The sequence below is a fragment of the Sebastes fasciatus genome, unplaced genomic scaffold, assembly GCF_043250625.1.
Source record: "Sebastes fasciatus isolate fSebFas1 unplaced genomic scaffold, fSebFas1.pri Scaffold_42, whole genome shotgun sequence".
Taxonomy (NCBI): domain Eukaryota; kingdom Metazoa; phylum Chordata; class Actinopteri; order Perciformes; family Sebastidae; genus Sebastes; species Sebastes fasciatus.
In genome coordinates this window covers 3,580-21,648 of record NW_027428230.1, presented here as the reverse complement: position 1 = coordinate 21,648, position 18,069 = coordinate 3,580, and the positions used below count along the sequence as shown (strand labels likewise).

General features: G+C 43.3%; 1 protein-coding gene and 1 long non-coding RNA gene across 2 annotated transcripts in view; one reads left to right on the top strand and one right to left on the bottom strand.

Moving 5' to 3' along the window:
• LOC141763781 (PEX5-related protein-like) overlaps window positions 1-17,306 on the bottom strand; it is a gene marked incomplete at its 5' end in the record, with an annotated part of 69,772 nt that extends 52,466 nt beyond the window's left edge. Inside the window, 10 exons of the mRNA XM_074628512.1 lie at window positions 2,740-2,905; window positions 3,948-4,160; window positions 4,992-5,062; window positions 5,222-5,365; window positions 11,169-11,288; window positions 14,810-14,908; window positions 15,772-15,859; window positions 16,596-16,716; window positions 17,022-17,190; window positions 17,233-17,306. Of these exons, the coding sequence (XP_074484613.1) occupies window positions 2,740-2,905; window positions 3,948-4,160; window positions 4,992-5,062; window positions 5,222-5,365; window positions 11,169-11,288; window positions 14,810-14,908; window positions 15,772-15,859; window positions 16,596-16,716; window positions 17,022-17,190; window positions 17,233-17,306 (1,265 nt within the window). The remainder of the gene's footprint in view (window positions 1-2,739; window positions 2,906-3,947; window positions 4,161-4,991; window positions 5,063-5,221; window positions 5,366-11,168; window positions 11,289-14,809; window positions 14,909-15,771; window positions 15,860-16,595; window positions 16,717-17,021; window positions 17,191-17,232) is intronic.
• LOC141763782 (uncharacterized) lies at window positions 12,742-13,673 on the top strand. Its single transcript, XR_012593162.1, has 3 exons — window positions 12,742-12,943; window positions 13,015-13,267; window positions 13,528-13,673. It is a non-coding gene; the product is annotated as an uncharacterized LOC141763782 (long non-coding RNA).
• Window positions 17,307-18,069: the final 763 nt, after the last annotated feature.

The following is an 18,069-nucleotide window of genomic DNA, read 5'->3' as shown; positions in this document are numbered from 1 at the left end:
CTTTTTTTGGTGAAATTCTTCAACTTACTAAACTATGACTTTTTTTGGTGACATTTTTCGACTTACTAAACTATGACTTTTTTTGGTGAAATTCTTCGACTTCCTAAACTATGACTTTTTGCAATGAAATTCTTCGATTTACTAAACTATGACTTTTTTTGTAATGAAATTCTTCGACTTACTAAACTATGACTGTTTTTGGTGAAATTCTTCGACTTACTAAACTATGACTTTTTTTGGTGACATTTTTCGACTTACTAAACTATGACTTTTTTTGGTGACATTTTTCGACTTACTAAACTATGACTTTTTTTGGTGACATTTTTCGACTTACTAAACTATGACTTTTTTTGGTGAAATTCTTCAACTTACTAAACTATGACTTTTTTTGGTGAAATTCTTCGACTTCCTAAACTATGACTTTTTTTGGTGAAATTCTTCGACTTCCTAAACTATGACTTTTTGCAATGAAATTCTTCGATTTACTAAACTATGACTTTTTTTGTAATGAAATTCTTCGACTTACTATACTATGACTTTTTTTTCCATAAAAGTTTTCGACTTACTAAACCATGACTTTTTGCAATGAAATTCTTCGATTTACTAAACTATGACTTTTTTGTAATGAAATTCTTCGACTTACTAAACTATGACTTTTTTTGGTGAAATTTTTCGACTTTCTAAACTATGACTTTTTTTGGTGAAATTCTTCGACATACTATATTACGACTTTTTGTAATGAAAGTATTCGACACACAATATTGTGACTTTTTTTGGTGAAATTCTTCGACTTACTAATCTATGACTTTTTTTGGTGAAATTCTTCGACTTACTAAACCATTACTTTTTTTGGCGAAATTCTTCGACTTACTAAACTATGACTTTTTTTGGTGAAATTCTTCGACTTACTAAACTATGACTTTTTTTGGTGACATTTTTCGACTTACTAAACTATGACTTTTTTTGGTGAAATTCTTCGACTTACTAAACTATGACTTTTTTTGGTGACATTTTTCGACTTACTAAACTATGACTTTTTTTGGTGAAATTCTTCAACTTACTAAACTATGACTTTTTTTGGTGAAATTCTTCGACTTCCTAAACTATGACTTTTTGCAATGAAATTCTTCGATTTACTAAACTATGACTTTTTTTGTAATGAAATTCTTCGACTTACTAAACCATTACTTTTTTTGGCGAAATTCTTCGACTTCCTAAACTATGACTTTTTTTGGTGAAATTCTTTGACTTACTAAACCATGACTTTTTTTGGTGAAATTCTTCGACTTACTAAACCATGACTTTTTTTGGTGAAATTCTTTGACTTACTAAACCATGACTTTTTTTGGTGAAATTTTTCGACTTACTAAGCTATGACTTTTTGTAATGAAAGTATTCGACAAACAATATTATGACTTTTTTTCATGACATTATTCGACATACTAAACTATGACTTTTTTCTAGTGACATTTTTCGACATGCTATACTATGACTTTTTTTTCTAAACATTTTCGACATACTATGATTTTTTTTGTAATGAAATTCTTCGACTTACTAAACTATGACTTTTTTTGTAATGAAATTCTTTGACTTACTAAACCATGACTTTTTTTGGTGAAATTCTTCGACTTACTAAACTATGCCTTTTTTTGGTGAAATTTCTCAACATACTATACAATGACTTTTTTTGGTGAAATTCTTCGATTTACTAAACTATGACTTTTTTTGTAATGAAATTCTTCGACTTACTAAACTATGACTTTTTTTGTAATGAAATTCTTTGACTTACTAAACTATGCCTTTTTTTGGTGAAATTTCTCAAGATACTATACAATGACTTTTTTTGGTGAAATTCTTCGATTTACTAAACTATGACTTTTTTTGTAATGAAATTCTTCGACTTACTAAACTATGACTTTTTTTGGTGAAATTTTTCGACTTTCTAAACTATGACTTTTTTTGGTGAAATTCTTTGACTTACTAAACCATGACTTTTTTTGGTGAAATTCTTCGACTTACTAAACTATGCCTTTTTTTGGTGAAATTTCTCAACATACTATACAATGACTTTTTTTGGTGAAATTCTTCGATTTACTAAACTATGACTTTTTTTGTAATGAAATTCTTCGACTTACTAAACTATGACTTTTTTTGGTGAAATTTTTCGACTTTCTAAACTATGACTTTTTTTGGTGAAATTCTTCGACTTACTTTGACTTTTTTTGGTGAAATTCTTCGACATACTATACTATGACTTTTTTTGGTGAAATTCTTCGACTTACTTTGACTTTTTTTGGTGAAATTCTTCGACTTACTAAACTATGACTTTTTTTGGTGAAATTTTTCGACTTACTAAACCATTACTTTTTTTGGTGAAATTCTTCGACTTACTAAACTATGACTTTTTTTGGTGAAATTCTTCGACTTACTAAACTATGACTTTTTTTGGTGAAATTCTTCGACTTACTTTGACTTTTTTTGGTGAAATTCTTCGACTTACTAAACTATGACTTTTTTTGGTGAAATTCTTCGACATACTATACTATGACTTTTTTTGGTGAAATTCTTCGACTTACTTTGACTTTTTTTGGTGAAATTCTTCGACTTACTAAACCATTACTTTTTTTGGTGAAATTCTTCGACTTACTAAACTATGACTTTTTTTGGTGAAATTCTTCGACATACTATACTATGACACACATATGTATTTTTATACATGTGTGTGTGTGTGTGTGTTACCTGTGGTCTGACGGACAGCGCTGCAGTGAAAGCCTCCACAGCTCTGTTGAAGTCAGAGCCGAGGTTGAAAAGGACCCCGAGTCCAGTCTGCAGGTCTGGATCCACACAGTCCAGATTCAACAGAGCCGCATCCTGGAAGAGAAGCAGGACGTCCTGCAGCTCAGACCTACACACACACACACACACACACACACACACACACACACACACACACCTCCTTTAATGCTACAAGCTAATGCTAAATGTGTTGAAGTCTCTCAACAATCAAGCTCAGTTTAAAAAGTCTGTTACAGCTTTAGCAGAGAAGTCTCCTACAACTCCCAGAGATCTGTCCAATCAGAGAGATTCAGACCACGACGTCAGAGGTTCTGATCTTCGTAAAACTTGCTGGATGAATTCAGAAATTTAAATCAAGCGCTCTGATGTCACAGCTCTGAAGTCACAGATCTGATGTCACAGCTCTGAATTCACAGGTCTGATGTCACAGGTCTGATGTCACAGGTCTGATGTCACAGCTCTGAATATCACACCTCCGAAGTCACAGCTCTGATGTCACAGGTCTGATGTCACACCTCCGAAGTCACAGCTCTGATGTCACAGGTCTGATGTCACAGGTCTGATGTCACAGCTCTGAATATCACAGCTCCGAAGTCACAGCTCTGATGTCACAGGTCTGATGTCACAGCTCTGATGTCACAGCTCTGAAGTCACAGCTCCGAAGTCACAGCTCTGATGTCACAGCTCTGGTGTCACAGGTCTGATGTCACAGCTCTGATGTCACAGCTCCGAAGTCACAGCTCCGAAGTCACAGCTCCGAAGTCACAGCTCCGAAGTCACAGCTCTGAAGTCACAGCTCTGAAGTCACAGCTCCGAAGTCACAGCTCTGATGTCACAGGTCTGATGTCACAGCTCTGATGTCACAGCTCTGAAGTCACAGCTCCGAAGTCACAGCTCTGATGTCGCAGCTCTGGTGTCACAGGTCTGATGTCACAGGTCTGGTGTCACAGGTCTGATGTCACAGCTCTGATGTCACAGGTCTGATGTCACAGGTCTGGTGTCACAGGTCTGATGTCACAGCTCTGATGTCACAGCTCTGGATGGAGTCGTCTCCATAGCGACGGCAGCTGAGACTCATGGGTACTGTAGCATTTAGACCAAACTAAACAACAAACAAACAAACAAACCTGACGTCCCTCAGGTGTTCGTACCTGGCCGGCGTGGAGGTGTGGGGGCCCCTGCGAGGCGTGGCCGGGGAGCCCCGTAGCGGGCTCCTGCGGTCCAGGACCAGGTGTTTGTATCGGGGGTTGTGGCTGATCCAGCGTCGCAGAGCGTCGCAGGCCTCCCGCTGCACGCCGCTGTTGGTGAAGCTGACAGCGAGCGCCATGAGAGCCGGCAGGTTGTTGGGGCGGAGCTCCAGACACCTGCACACAGGTGATACATGTTAGCTTAGCATCAGGTGATACATGCTAGCTTAGCATCAGGTGATACACGTTAGCTTAGCATCAGGTGATACACGTTAGCTTAGCAGCAGGTGATACACGTTAGCTTAGCATCAGGTGATACATGTTAGCTTAGCATCAGGTGATACATGTTAGCTTAGCATCAGGTGATACATGCTAGCTTAGCAGCAGGTGATACACGTTAGCTTAGCATCAGGTGATACATGTTAGCTTAGCATCAGGTGATACATGCTAGCTTAGCAGCAGGTGATACACGTTAGCTTAGCATCAGGTGATACATGTTAGCTTAGCAGCAGGTGATACATGCTAGCTTAGCAGCAGGTGATATACGTTAGCTTAGCATCAGGTGATACATGTTAGCTTAGCATCAGGTGATACATGTTAGCTTAGCAGCAGGTGATACATGTTAGCTTAGCATCAGGTGATACATGTTAGCTTAGCATCAGGTGATACACGTTAGCTTAGCATCAGGTGATACACGTTAGCTTAGCATCAGGTGATACATGTTAGCTTAGCAGCAGGTGATACATGTTAGCTTAGCATCAGGTGATACACGTTAGCTTAGCATCAGGTGATACACGTTAGCTTAGCATCAGGTGATATACGTTAGCTTAGCATCAGGTGATACATGTTAGCTTAGCATCAGGTGATACATGTTAGCTTAGCAGCAGGTGATACATGTTAGCTTAGCATCAGGTGATACATGTTAGCTTAGCATCAGGTGATACATGTTAGCTTAGCATCAGGTGATATACGTTAGCTTAGCAGCAGGAAGACAACAGGAAGTCTGACCTCTGCAGGGACACGATGGCGGCCTGTTCGTTCTCGTTCTCAGCCTGAGTCGTCCCTAACACCTGCCACGCCTGAAAACACAGAAGAAGAGTTTGACTTCCTGCAGTGACATTAAAGCTGCAGTAGGTAACACGTCTTTAGCATCATTGGGCAGACATCCCATAATAACCTTTCAGCATATTGTAATTCAAGTGTTCTGAGAGGAAACTAGACCTCTGCTCCCCCCTCACCTCAGAGTCCTGCGGGTCCTGCAGGATGGCGGCCTCCAGCAGCAGGACGGCGGCGTTCAGGTCTCCCTCCCGAGCTTTCTCCTGACCCTCGGCGAAGGCGCTGGGCCAGTCCCGGTACGGGTTGTTGGTGTTGAAGAAGTAGACCTGTAGAGACAAAACACCATCAGACCACCAGACCACCAGATCACCAGATCACCAGACCATCAGACCACCAGACCACCAGATCACCAGACCATCAGATCACCAGACCATCAGACCATCAGACCACCAGACCACCAGACCACCAGACCACCAGACCACCAGACCATCAGACCACCAGACCACCAGATCACCAGACCATCAGACCATCAGACCACCAGACCACCAGATCACCAGACCATCAGACCACCAGACCACCAGATCACCAGACCATAATATTTAGTACTATAATATTTAATGTTATAATATTTAATGTTTAATGTTATAATATTTAGTATTATAATATTTAATGTTATAATATTTAATATTTAATGTTATAATATTTAGTATTATAATATTTAATGTTATAATATTTAATATTTAATGTTATAATATTTAGTATTATAATATTTAATGTTATAATATTTAATATTTAATGTTATAATATTTAATATTTAATGTTATAATATTTAGTATTATAATATTTAATGTTATAATATTTAATATTTAATGTTATAATATTTAGTATTATAATATTTAATGTTATACCAGGGTTCTTTAAATTGAATCTCTCTTTAAGGTTCATTCAGAACAGATCAAACATGTGAGATTAGTTCCTGATGAACTATTTGAATGGACAGAGAGCTCGACTATATTTACATCAACAGAAGAAGAAATGAGGGGATGAGTAAACCGCTCACGAAGAAGCGGTTTGATAACGTGCCGACATCTGTTGCCGCGGTGATGTAACACCTGAGCGGAGGAGGGATTACTGTTCAGAGGATTAAAACTACAGATTAATGCTGACAAATATCCATCCCAGTCATAATCTGTCATTATTCATAATAACTCCAGTCTACTAACTATAAAAAGACTTCAAGAGAGAGAAATGCATCCTGACATTCTGATTTATTGGGATTGTTTTTAAAGGGACTGTTCGTAAGAATCAGAAATTGGTTGTAAAAGCGACAACTGTGGCCGTTAAGTCAACGAAAGTCAGCGTGCTGTTGCTCGCGCTCGCCCGTGTGCACGCGCTACCTGAATGTGAGCGAGCATCGGTCAAAACGGTGAGGAGACACACGTCAGCTAAAAGCACAATATCAGTTAGCTGACCAGACGAAGGTCTCTCCATGAATCAATGCTGATCCTAGTGTTGGCTTTTCCCGCCTCAGCCTCCCGACCGCGGCCGGAGGGAACGGGGGAGACGCCGGAGTTTTGGTCAGAGACGATAACGTTTCTCTCTGCGGAGCCCCGTCACTTCACAAGACACGGGAAACCTCTGTTGGTCTGGAGGAGCTGCAGCAGTTATTTCTGCACAAACGTCCACTGAACATTCACTAGATATTCTCAGAGCTAAACTAACTCTTCTGCAGTGTGGAGTGAGCAGCATGCACGAGAGAGGTGGAGAGAGAAGGAGAGAGAAGGAGCGTGGTGTGTGAGTGAAGGCAGACAGAGGAGCAGAGGAGCAGAGGAGCAGAGACTCCGGTCCTGGAGACCAAAGCTACGGTCTCCTCCGCGTCCTCCGACCGCGGCCAACACTGTTTAACAGCTTCACTAGATACAACCAAGAGGTTTTGCTGCTTCACTGGAGTTTGTGTTGGAGTCTGAGTCTGAACAGCGGAGACACACGAGAGACCATGAGACACACGAGAGACCAGGAGACACACGAGAGACCACGAGACACACGAGAGACCACGAGACACACGAGAGACCATGAGACACACGAGAGACCATGAGACACACGAGAGACCATGAGACACACGAGAGACCATGAGACACACGAGAGACCATGAGACACACGAGAGACCAGGAGACACACGAGAGACCATGAGACACACGAGAGACCATGAGACACACGAGAGACCATGAGACACACGAGACCACGAGACACACGAGAGACCATGAGACACACGAGAGACCATGAGACACACGAGAGACCAGGAGACACACGAGAGACCATGAGACACACGAGAGACCATGAGACACACGAGAGACCATGAGACACACGAGAGACCAGGAGACACACGAGAGACCATGAGACACACGAGAGACCAGGAGACACACGAGAGACCATGAGACACACGAGAGACCATGAGACACACGAGAGACCATGAGACACACGAGAGACCATGAGACACACGAGAGACCACGAGACACACGAGAGACCACGAGACACACGAGAGACCAGGAGACACACGAGAGACCAGGAGACACACGAGAGACCATGAGACACACGAGAGACCATGAGACACACGAGAGACCATGAGACACACGAGAGACCATGAGACACACGAGAGACCATGAGACACACGAGAGACCATGAGACACACGAGAGACCATGAGACACACGAGAGACCAGGAGACACACGAGAGACCATGAGACACACGAGAGACCAGGAGACACACGAGAGACCATGAGACACACGAGAGACCATGAGACACACGAGAGACCATGAGACACACGAGAGACCAGGAGACACACGAGAGACCATGAGACACCGACCAGCAATGATTTATACCTGGAAGAAGTTACAAACAGGAACTTTAACTGTTTTACCTCTAGACCATGAAGGGAACCAGATGAATCTTACACTTCTAGGGACTTTTACTTTGTAAAATCTCTAAATGAATCCAGTAAGAATGTTTGATTTTCAGCATGTATGTAGTCAGAGATGTCCTGAGGTCAAATATATCAGGATCAGTGTCAGGAAGTCTTGATTACATTGATTATCCAGCAACCCAGAAATCAAAGAATAAAGACATTTCCCTCACAGATTAGTGGGATTTTCTTTTTAATTTATAATGTTTTATCCTTCTGGTGAATATAATCCATCAATCTGATTTCCATAGATGTATTTAGTATCTACAGTTCCCTTTGTTAACACCTTATTTTGAAAAGCGGACGTAGTCCCCCGTGTCTACTTCCTGTAACTTCTCCAAGGTGGTCTCTAGCTCTCCCGTCAGCTCCGTTCTCTTTATCCATCCATGGTCAGCTCCATCGGGGCCGTTTCAATGCAGAGAACACAAATGTCAGTATCTGGGTGCTCTACAGTCGTAGCGTCGGCCCATTTGACCATGGAGACGAGAGCGACGGCCGGCTCCACCACCAGGTTACCGCCATACCATAAAGTTACCTCCATACCATAATGTTACCACCATACCATAACGTTACCTCCATACCATAACGTTACCTCCATACCATAACGTTACCTCCATACCATAACGTTACCTCCATACCATAACGTTACCTCCATACCATAACATTACACCATACCATAACGTTACCACCATACCATAACGTTACCTCCATACCATAACATTACCTCCATACCATAACATTACACCATACCATAACGTTACCACCATACCATAACGTTACCTCCATACCATAACTTTACCTCCATACCATAACATTACACCATACCATAACGTTACCACCATACCATAACGTTACCTCCATACCATAACGTTACCTCCATACCATAAAGTTACCTCCATACCATAACGTTACCTACATACCATAACGTTACCTCCATACCATAACGTTACCACCATACCATAACGTTACCTCCATACCATAACGTTACCACCATACCATAACGTTACCTCCATACCATAACGTTACCTCCATACCATAACGTTACCTCCATACCATAACGTTACCACCATACCATAACGTTACCTCCATACCATAACGTTACCACCATACCATAACGTTACCTCCATACCATAACGTTACCTCCATACCATAACGTTACCTCCATACCATAACATTACACCATACCATAACGTTACCTCCATACCATAATGTTACCACCATACCATAACGTTACCTCCATACCATAACGTTACCTCCATACCATAGCGTTACCTCCATACCATAACGTTACCTCCATACCATAGCGTTACCTCCATACCATAACGTTACCTCCATACCATAGCGTTACCTCCATACCATAACGTTACCTCCACACCATAACGTTACCTCCATACCATAGCGTTACCTCCACACCATAACGTTACCACCATACCATAACGTTACCTCCATACCATAACGTTACCTCCATACCATAACGTTACCTCCATACCATAACGTTACCACCATACCATAACGTTACCTCCATACCATAACGTTACCTCCATACCATAACGTTACCACCATACCATAACGTTACCTCCATACCATAACGTTACCTCCATACCATAACGTTACCACCATACCATAACGTTACCTCCATACCATAACGTTACCACCATACCATAACGTTACCTCCATACCATAACGTTACCACCATACCATAATGTTACCTCCATACCATAACGTTACCTCCATACCATAACGTTACCTCCATACCATAACGTTACCTCCATACCATAACGTTACCACCATACCATAACGTTACCTCCATACCATAACGTTACCTCCATACCATAACGTTACCACCATACCATAACGTTACCTCCATACCATAACGTTACCTCCATACCATAACGTTACCACCATACCATAACGTTACCTCCATACCATAACGTTACCTCCATACCATAACGTTACCACCATACCATAACGTTACCTCCATACCATAACGTTACCACCATACCATAACGTTACCTCCATACCATAACGTTACCTCCATACCATAACGTTACCTCCATACCATAACGTTACCACCATACCATAACGTTACCTCCATACCATAACGTTACCACCATACCATAACGTTACCACCATACCATAACGTTACCTCCATACCATAACGTTACCTCCATACCATAACGTTACCTCCATACCATAACGTTACCTCCATACCATAACGTTACCTCCATACCATAACGTTACCACCATACCATAATGTTACCTCCATACCATAATGTTACCTCCATACCATAACGTTACCTCCATACCATAACGTTACCTCCATACCATAACGTTACCACCATACCATAACGTTACCACCATACCATAATGTTACCTCCATACCATAATGTTACCTCCATACCATAATGTTACCTCCATACCATAACGTTACCTCCACACCATAACGTTACCTCCATACCATAACGTTACCTCCATACCATAACGTTACCTCCATACCATAACGTTACCTCCATACCATAACGTTACCACCATACCATAATGTTACCTCCATACCATAACGTTACCTCCATACCATAATGTTACCTCCATACCATAACGTTACCTCCATACCATAACGTTACCACCATACCATAACGTTACCACCATACCATAATGTTACCTCCATACCATAACGTTACCTCCACACCATAACGTTACCTCCATACCATAACGTTACCTCCATACCATAACGTTACCTCCATACCATAACGTTACCTCCATACCATAACGTTACCTCCATACCATAACGTTACCTCCATACCATAACGTTACCTCCATACCATAACGTTACCACCATACCATAACGTTTCCTGTCCGTGACAGAGTTAGCATGCAGCTTTAGCTCTGCTCTGTCTAGCTCTGCTTTTCCTGTCAATGTGTGAAACCCAAAGTGTTTCCATCCTTTACTGGATGTGTAGTGTTTACCACGCTGGATTTAACGTTTTAGACTCTCTGAGGTTTGTTTTGGTTGACGGATACGGAACGGATATGACGTCACGTTACTCAGACTACCACAATAAAAGCGGTAACCTCTTTCTTCCTCCACAGAGACTCAGATGAAGCAGATAGATCCATTATATTAATATATATCCCCCCCCTCTCACCAGAGAGGTCAGCAGGTTATGAACTCACCTTCTCTACAGGTGAGACGGAGGGCTGGATCGACCCCTGACCCTCAGACTCCTCCAGCCAGTTCCTCCGAGCCAGCTCCTCCCACTCCGCCTGCATCTTATCCCAGAACTCTGTGTCCGACTGAAACACAACACGTCACGTTAGAAACACAGAGCCTAACTGTTGGCTCCTACATTTCCCATAATGCAGTCTGTCTTCCTGGTAAACAGACAGTCCAGTTAGTCTTTAAACTCCACATGAATGAAAGTGAATGTCTGATGTGTTGTTAGTAAGATGCACCCTGGGAGTCGTATTCCTTCACTTATATTCAGGGATGCACCGATACCTTGTACTACTTGTACTCGATCTGAATGAAGTGGTATCGGTGCGTCACTATTTCTATTGTTGTGTCATGTCTTTATGTTACACTATAACTAATAAAACTGATCCTGCTTTAGGAAACATTCAGATTATTAACAGAACAGAACTTTGAAATGTGGCTTTACAGCAGAATGAAAGCAGCAGCCGGAGCTCCACTCCACTGCTGGACCTCACTAAATACAGTAACTATATGTTATCATGGACTCGTATGTAAAACCGCGTCAGTCCGTCAGCGGCGTCCTCGGCGTCTCTGAGGATTAAAACACCTGAACTGTGATGAGGACGAGCTTTTAATCAGACGAGACGCTGCGATTGGTCCACTGAACCGAGCTGACGGGATTGAAGAGCACCAACGCTTCGACACCGGAGTCTGAGATGAACTGCACTTTAAAGGTCACATATTATGCTCATTTCCAGGTTCATAGATGTATTTTAATGTTGCACTAGAACATGTTTACATGCTGCAATGTTCAAAAAACCCTTTATTCTTCTCATACTGCAGCCTGAGTCTGCCTGCCTCAGAGCCTAATTCAGCCTCTGTCTACAGCCTGTCTCCTCCCACTCTGCTCTGATTGGTCAGCGTTTTCTGTCAATCAAACGTCCTCAACAACAGCGTCACTATCTCCCCCTCCCTCCCGGAGAAGCTCTGGAGAGATAGCAGCTAGAATAAAGTTTATAAACCACTTTAAAGTTTATAAACCAGAAACTTCACCCAGCGCACGTTACCGGAGGAATCTGATCAGAAATCGGCGACACATGATGAACATCTGCGGTCCAGATTCCAGGTTTTCCTGACGGGTTCTCTCAGGTAAATAATGCTGTTTATATCTCTGTTAGTTAGCTCAGTGTTTACCTCATGCATCAACTCTGTAAACCGTAAACATACACTCTGTTTTACGTCTGTCTTTACAGATCCATCTGTGAGAAATGACCGACAGAATCATCCCAGAGGAGAGCAGACAGCTGAGAGCAGACAGCTGAGAGCAGACAGCTGTGAGCAGACAGCTGAGAGCAGATAGCTGAGAGCAGACAGCTGAGAGCAGACAGCTGAGAGCAGACAGCTGAAAGCAGACAGCTGAGAGCAGACAGCTGTGAGCAGACAGCTGTGAGCAGATAGCTGAGAGCAGATAGCTGAGAGCAGACAGCTGAGAGCAGACGGCTGAGAGCAGATGGCTGAGAGCAGACAGCTGAGAGCAGACAGCTGAGAGCAGACAGCTGAGAGCAGACAGCTGAGAGCAGACAGCTGAGAGCAGACAGCTGTGAGCAGACAGCTGAGAGCAGACAGCTGAGAGCAGACAGCTGAGAGCAGACAGCTGAAAGCAGATAGCTGAGAGCAGATAGCTGAGAGCAGATAGCTGAGAGCAGATAGCTGAGAGCAGACAGCTGAGAGCAGACAGCTGAGAGCAGATGGCTCTGTTTACATGGAGATACAGAGCTAACCCGGTAGCATGTAGCTAACCCGTTAGCATGTATGCAAACGGGTTAGCTACATGCTACCGCTATGACACGGTGTGTAAACACAGCGACCATCAGGGTGGAAAATAGAAGATGTGAAACAGTAGTCAGTTCATTATTTCTGCTAAAAGATAAATGTATGGAAGATCAGAGTAATGGTATATTATTTACAGTAGTAGCTGTCTCTGTGTTACCATGACTACAGACCACCGGAGCTTAGCTTACTGTAGTTTACCGGAGCTGAAGACTTTCTCCTGTAACATGTTAACATAACTAACTAACAGGTGAGATGATTACAAATGCTGTGAATAATTAATATTGTCATCTGTCAACTCAAATAAAGTTTGACTGTGAAACAGAAATGTGTTGTGTTGCTTACAAGTCACTATTTACTACCTGTATTCTTCTACATGCATGACATCAAATATATATAATATATAAATATCATCTGTTTAAACAGTGTAATTACATAAAGCCTTTGTGAAAGAACATGTTATATTTAGATGATGGGAGTACATGAAGACGGTTCTGCTGGTTCTTGGAGACTAACAGGAGCTACTTTGCTCAAGTTCGGTTGAGGAGGAGAGACAGTGACGCGCTGTGGGGCGGGGTCAGCTACTGAAGGTTCTCTCTGGTTCGACCAGGAAACCCTTATATGGCTTGCATTTCTCAAACGACGTCAGAAGAGAAGGAAAAGCTGCGCAGCGATTTTCAACACCCATTTCCGGACAAACGGAGGAGGAGAAAAAGAGAGAGGATGGTCTGTTATGATACTATGGTGACTTGTAGACACACTGGGGACAAATATTGATGTTTAAAAGACATGGAAAAGTGCATTTTGCATAATAGGTGACCTTTAATCACCGAGTCTGGTGGAGTCCACGCCGCCACCAGTCAGGGGGGGGACCTACTCAATATCAGGCAGGTGGTCATCATGTTATGGCTGATCCGTGTATATAGATATACAGTATATACATACTGTATATTTATATACAGTATGTACTGTATATATACTAGGGATGCACAGATACCACTTTGTTTCAGACCGAGATCCGAGGTGGATCGCAGCCACAGCTTTACAGCGCTCCCCGCCCGGACCTCGCCGCACCGTGACGGGGCTCCCTGCTCCCGGTACACCGTCGACCCCCAGGGTGGGGCTCGGCCCACGTAAAGGCGTCAGGGGTCTGCGGTGATGTCAGCAGCCCACCCGACCCGTCTTGAAACACGGACCAAGGAGTCTAACGCACGTTTGAGTCAGAGGGTGCAAGCAGAACCCCGTGGTGCAATGAAAGTGAGGGCCGGCGTGCGCCGGCTGAGGTGGCATCCCGGCCCAGCGGGGAAATATATATATATACATATATATACAGTATTTATATATATATATATACTGTATATATATATGTTTACTACATATATATTCTTTTCTTCAGTGTCCGATATGAGAACTGATGCTGAGTCTGCAGCTTCCTGCTGACCTGAGAGCAGCGTTATTAATCTGAATGTTGCTGAATCAGAGTTCTCAGATAACAGGAAGTACAGATCTGTGATCAGCTACACGATGATATCAGATATCAAATATCTGATCTCTGATATCTGATCTCTGATATTGAACACTGAGCTGCTGTAGAGCGGTCCGTCCTCACGGACGCTGCTGGGAAGAGGAGACTTCTTTAGAACGGGGGGGTTTAGCTGGAGAGTGAAGGACAAACTGAAGTTCATAGTTTCACCAACAACTTTGTCCTGAAGATCAGAGTTTGTGTGTGTGTGTGTGTGTGTGTGTGTGTGTGTGTGTGTGTGTGTGTGTGTGTGTGTGTGTGTGTTCGTACCTCCACAGCAGCCTTCGCTTTGACAAACTCGTCCTCCAGAGACTCGTTTCTGGCCAGAAGGGAACGAGTCCGTCGGCGCTGTCGGGACGCCGCGCTGTCCTGAAGACACACAGAGGACAGCCAGCAGCCGTCAGTGAGACAGTAGAGACAGTAGAGACAGTGAGACACTAGAGACAGAAGAGACAGTAGAGACACTAGAGACAGTAGAGACAGTAGAGACAGTAGAGACAGTGAGACACTAGAGACAGAAGAGACAGTAGAGACACTAGAGACAGTAGAGACAGTAGAGACAGTAGAGACACTAGAGACAGTAGAGACAGTGAGACACTAGAGACAGAAGAGACAGTAGAGACACTAGAGACAGTAGAGACAGTAGAGACAGTAGAGACAGTGAGACACTAGAGACAGTAGAGACAGTGAGACAGTAGAGACAGTAGAGACAGTGAGACACTAGAGACAGTAGAGACAGTGAGACAGTAGAGACAGTAGAGACAGTGAGACAGAGACAGTAGAGACAGTGAGACACTAGAGACAGTAGAGACAGAAGAGACAGTGAGACAGTAGAGACAGTGAGACAGTGAGACAGTAGAGACAGTGAGACAGTAGAGACAGTAGAGACAGTGAGACACTAGAGACAGTAGAGACAGTGAGACAGTAGAGACAGTAGAGACAGTGAGACAGAGACAGTAGAGACAGTGAGACACTAGAGACAGTAGAGACAGAAGAGACAGTGAGACAGTAGAGACAGTGAGACAGTGAGACAGTAGAGACAGTAAAGACAGTAGAGACAGTAGAGACTAAACAACAGACACCAGGGAACGTCCTATTATCCCACGCTCCCTGAACTACTCACTGGATCTGGTCCAGGTTGTTTAGTTTCTCTTCACAGCTTCAGTTCTACCCGGAGTAGAACCAGTCGAATACTGAAGTACTACAGTAGAAGTATCAGCAGCACTACTCACCTGTGTTGAAGATATGAAGTCGAGATCATCGAAGCTGTGGATGTCGAAGGAGTTCTTGGTTAGAGGATCCGTTTTAAACTCTGCAGACCTGAAGGAACAAAATACAGAACCAGATGTTAGCATTAGCGCCGCGTTAGAGCCGCGTTAGAGCCGCGTTAGCGCCGCGTTAGAGCCGCGTCAGCGCCGCGTCAGCGCCGCGTCAGAGCCGCGTCAGAGCCGCGTCAGAGCCGCGTCAGCGCCGCGTCAGCGCCGCGTTAGCGCCGCGTTAGCGCCGCGTTAAGCCCGGGACACACATGGAACGTCAAGAGCACGTGGCGGCTGCGTGGCGTGGTGGCTGCGTGATAGACGCGTCGGGTGTTCACACCAGCTGCGTGTCAGCTGTGTTCCTGCTGCTGCTGTCAGCTCTTTCTTTCTACATAGAGTTTGCCTTTTAATGTCCATTTCATTTCATTATAAATATCATTTATATTTATTTTAGACGGAGAAGGGTTCAGAAGCGTGTGGTAATTTGTAAATAATAGTATTAATCCACCATTAAAACCCCGTACTATATTCATTCATGGAGCTCTCCAAGTCACTGCATGTTCTACAGCACTGACCGGCACATATTTCAGAATAAAAGCCTTGTGTTAACAAATGAAGGAATTCTGTCCACAGAAGAAACGCTTGAGGGCTTTTATTTTGAAATGAAAGCAGGAAGTGTTGATTTAAAAATTAGTCTTTTTTTCATTTCCGTAACAGATTCTACAGATAGACCTCGAAACTGTATTAATCTTTCTGATATGATGTTAATATACAGTCAATAGATCGGCAGCCATATTCACCAGAGCAGTTCACTGGAGGAGTGGTGGGAGGTGCATCTCTTCTCGTGTCTCCTCCTGCGTCCTCCGTCCTCCACGTCCAGGTTCACCTCGTCCCATTTGTCCAGAGGAGAGGACAGACTGACTGTGAACACATCAGAGATCAGCGCTAACACGACATCACTGACATGAACCAGAACTACAGAGATAAGACAGGAAACCTGGAATCACTGAAACCACTCAGAGGTTTGACCTGGATCCTGAACCTGTGATCACATGAGACAGGAAGTGCTCATCACATTAAAAGCTCAGATTAAATCAGCCTCCGCTGGCTGAGATCAGAGCTTTTAACTAAATGAACCAACAGCAGCCCCCCCCACTGGGAGCTTCAGCTTCAGCCTTTAGTCCACCTGACTTCCTGTTCCTGTGTGCTGGTTCAGTCTTCAGTACCTGAGTCCAGAGAGATCCTCTCAGGTGTTCTGGGGCTGTCCGGCAGGTGTTCCACCTCCACCTGGATCAGCTCCGTCTCATCAGGTCTCGTCCGGCGCCGAGGGCTCCTCGAGCTGCCCTTCCTCCTCAGAGGACTCCTCCTCTGGTCCTTGTTACTGCCGCCGCCGCCGCCACCACTACTCACACCGCCGCTGCCGCTGCTACCACCACCACCACTACTCACGCCGCCGCCGCCGTCGTCCCCCGGCTCACTGAGGTCCACCAGGTCCAGAGCTGTGGACAGAACTGCAGGAGGACAGGACGGAGGTTAATGTCTGATAACTGTCTCGTGTTGCGTTCACACCAAGAGAGAAGCAAATCTTCGCCTCGCTTTACTCGCACGAGGTGGACCGCCGGTATCATCTGTGTTCATTCACTCTAACCCAGGGGTCAGGGGTCAGGGGTCAGCAACCTTTACTATCTAAAGAGACATTTTAGGCAACAAAAAAAAAAAAAATCTGTCTGGAGCCGCAAAACATGTGATCACTGTGATGAAGGTATCAGTTTATAGTCTCAGTATATAGTTTATAAGTCTAATACAGTGAGGGCCAAAGAGACAATGTACTACGGAGTATTAGGGCCACACTGAGGGAAACAACATCTGAGATTTACACAATAAAGTCAGAATATTACCAGAATAAAAGTCGTAATATAATGAATTAAAGTCATAACTTTACGAGAATAAAGGTGTAATATTACGAGAATAAAGTCATAACTTAACGAGAAAAAGTCGTAACATTACGAGAATAAAGTCATAACTTAACGAGAATAAATTCGTAACACTACGAGAATAAAGTCATAACTTTACAAGAATAAAGTCGTAATATTACGAGAATAAAGTCAGAACTTTACGAGAATAAAGTCGTAATATTACGAAAATAAAGTCATAACTTAACGAGAATAAAGTCGTAATATAATGAGAATAAAGTCATAACTTAACGAGAAAAAGTTGTAACATTACGAGAATAAAGTCATAACTTTACAAGAATAAAGTCGTAATATTTCGAGA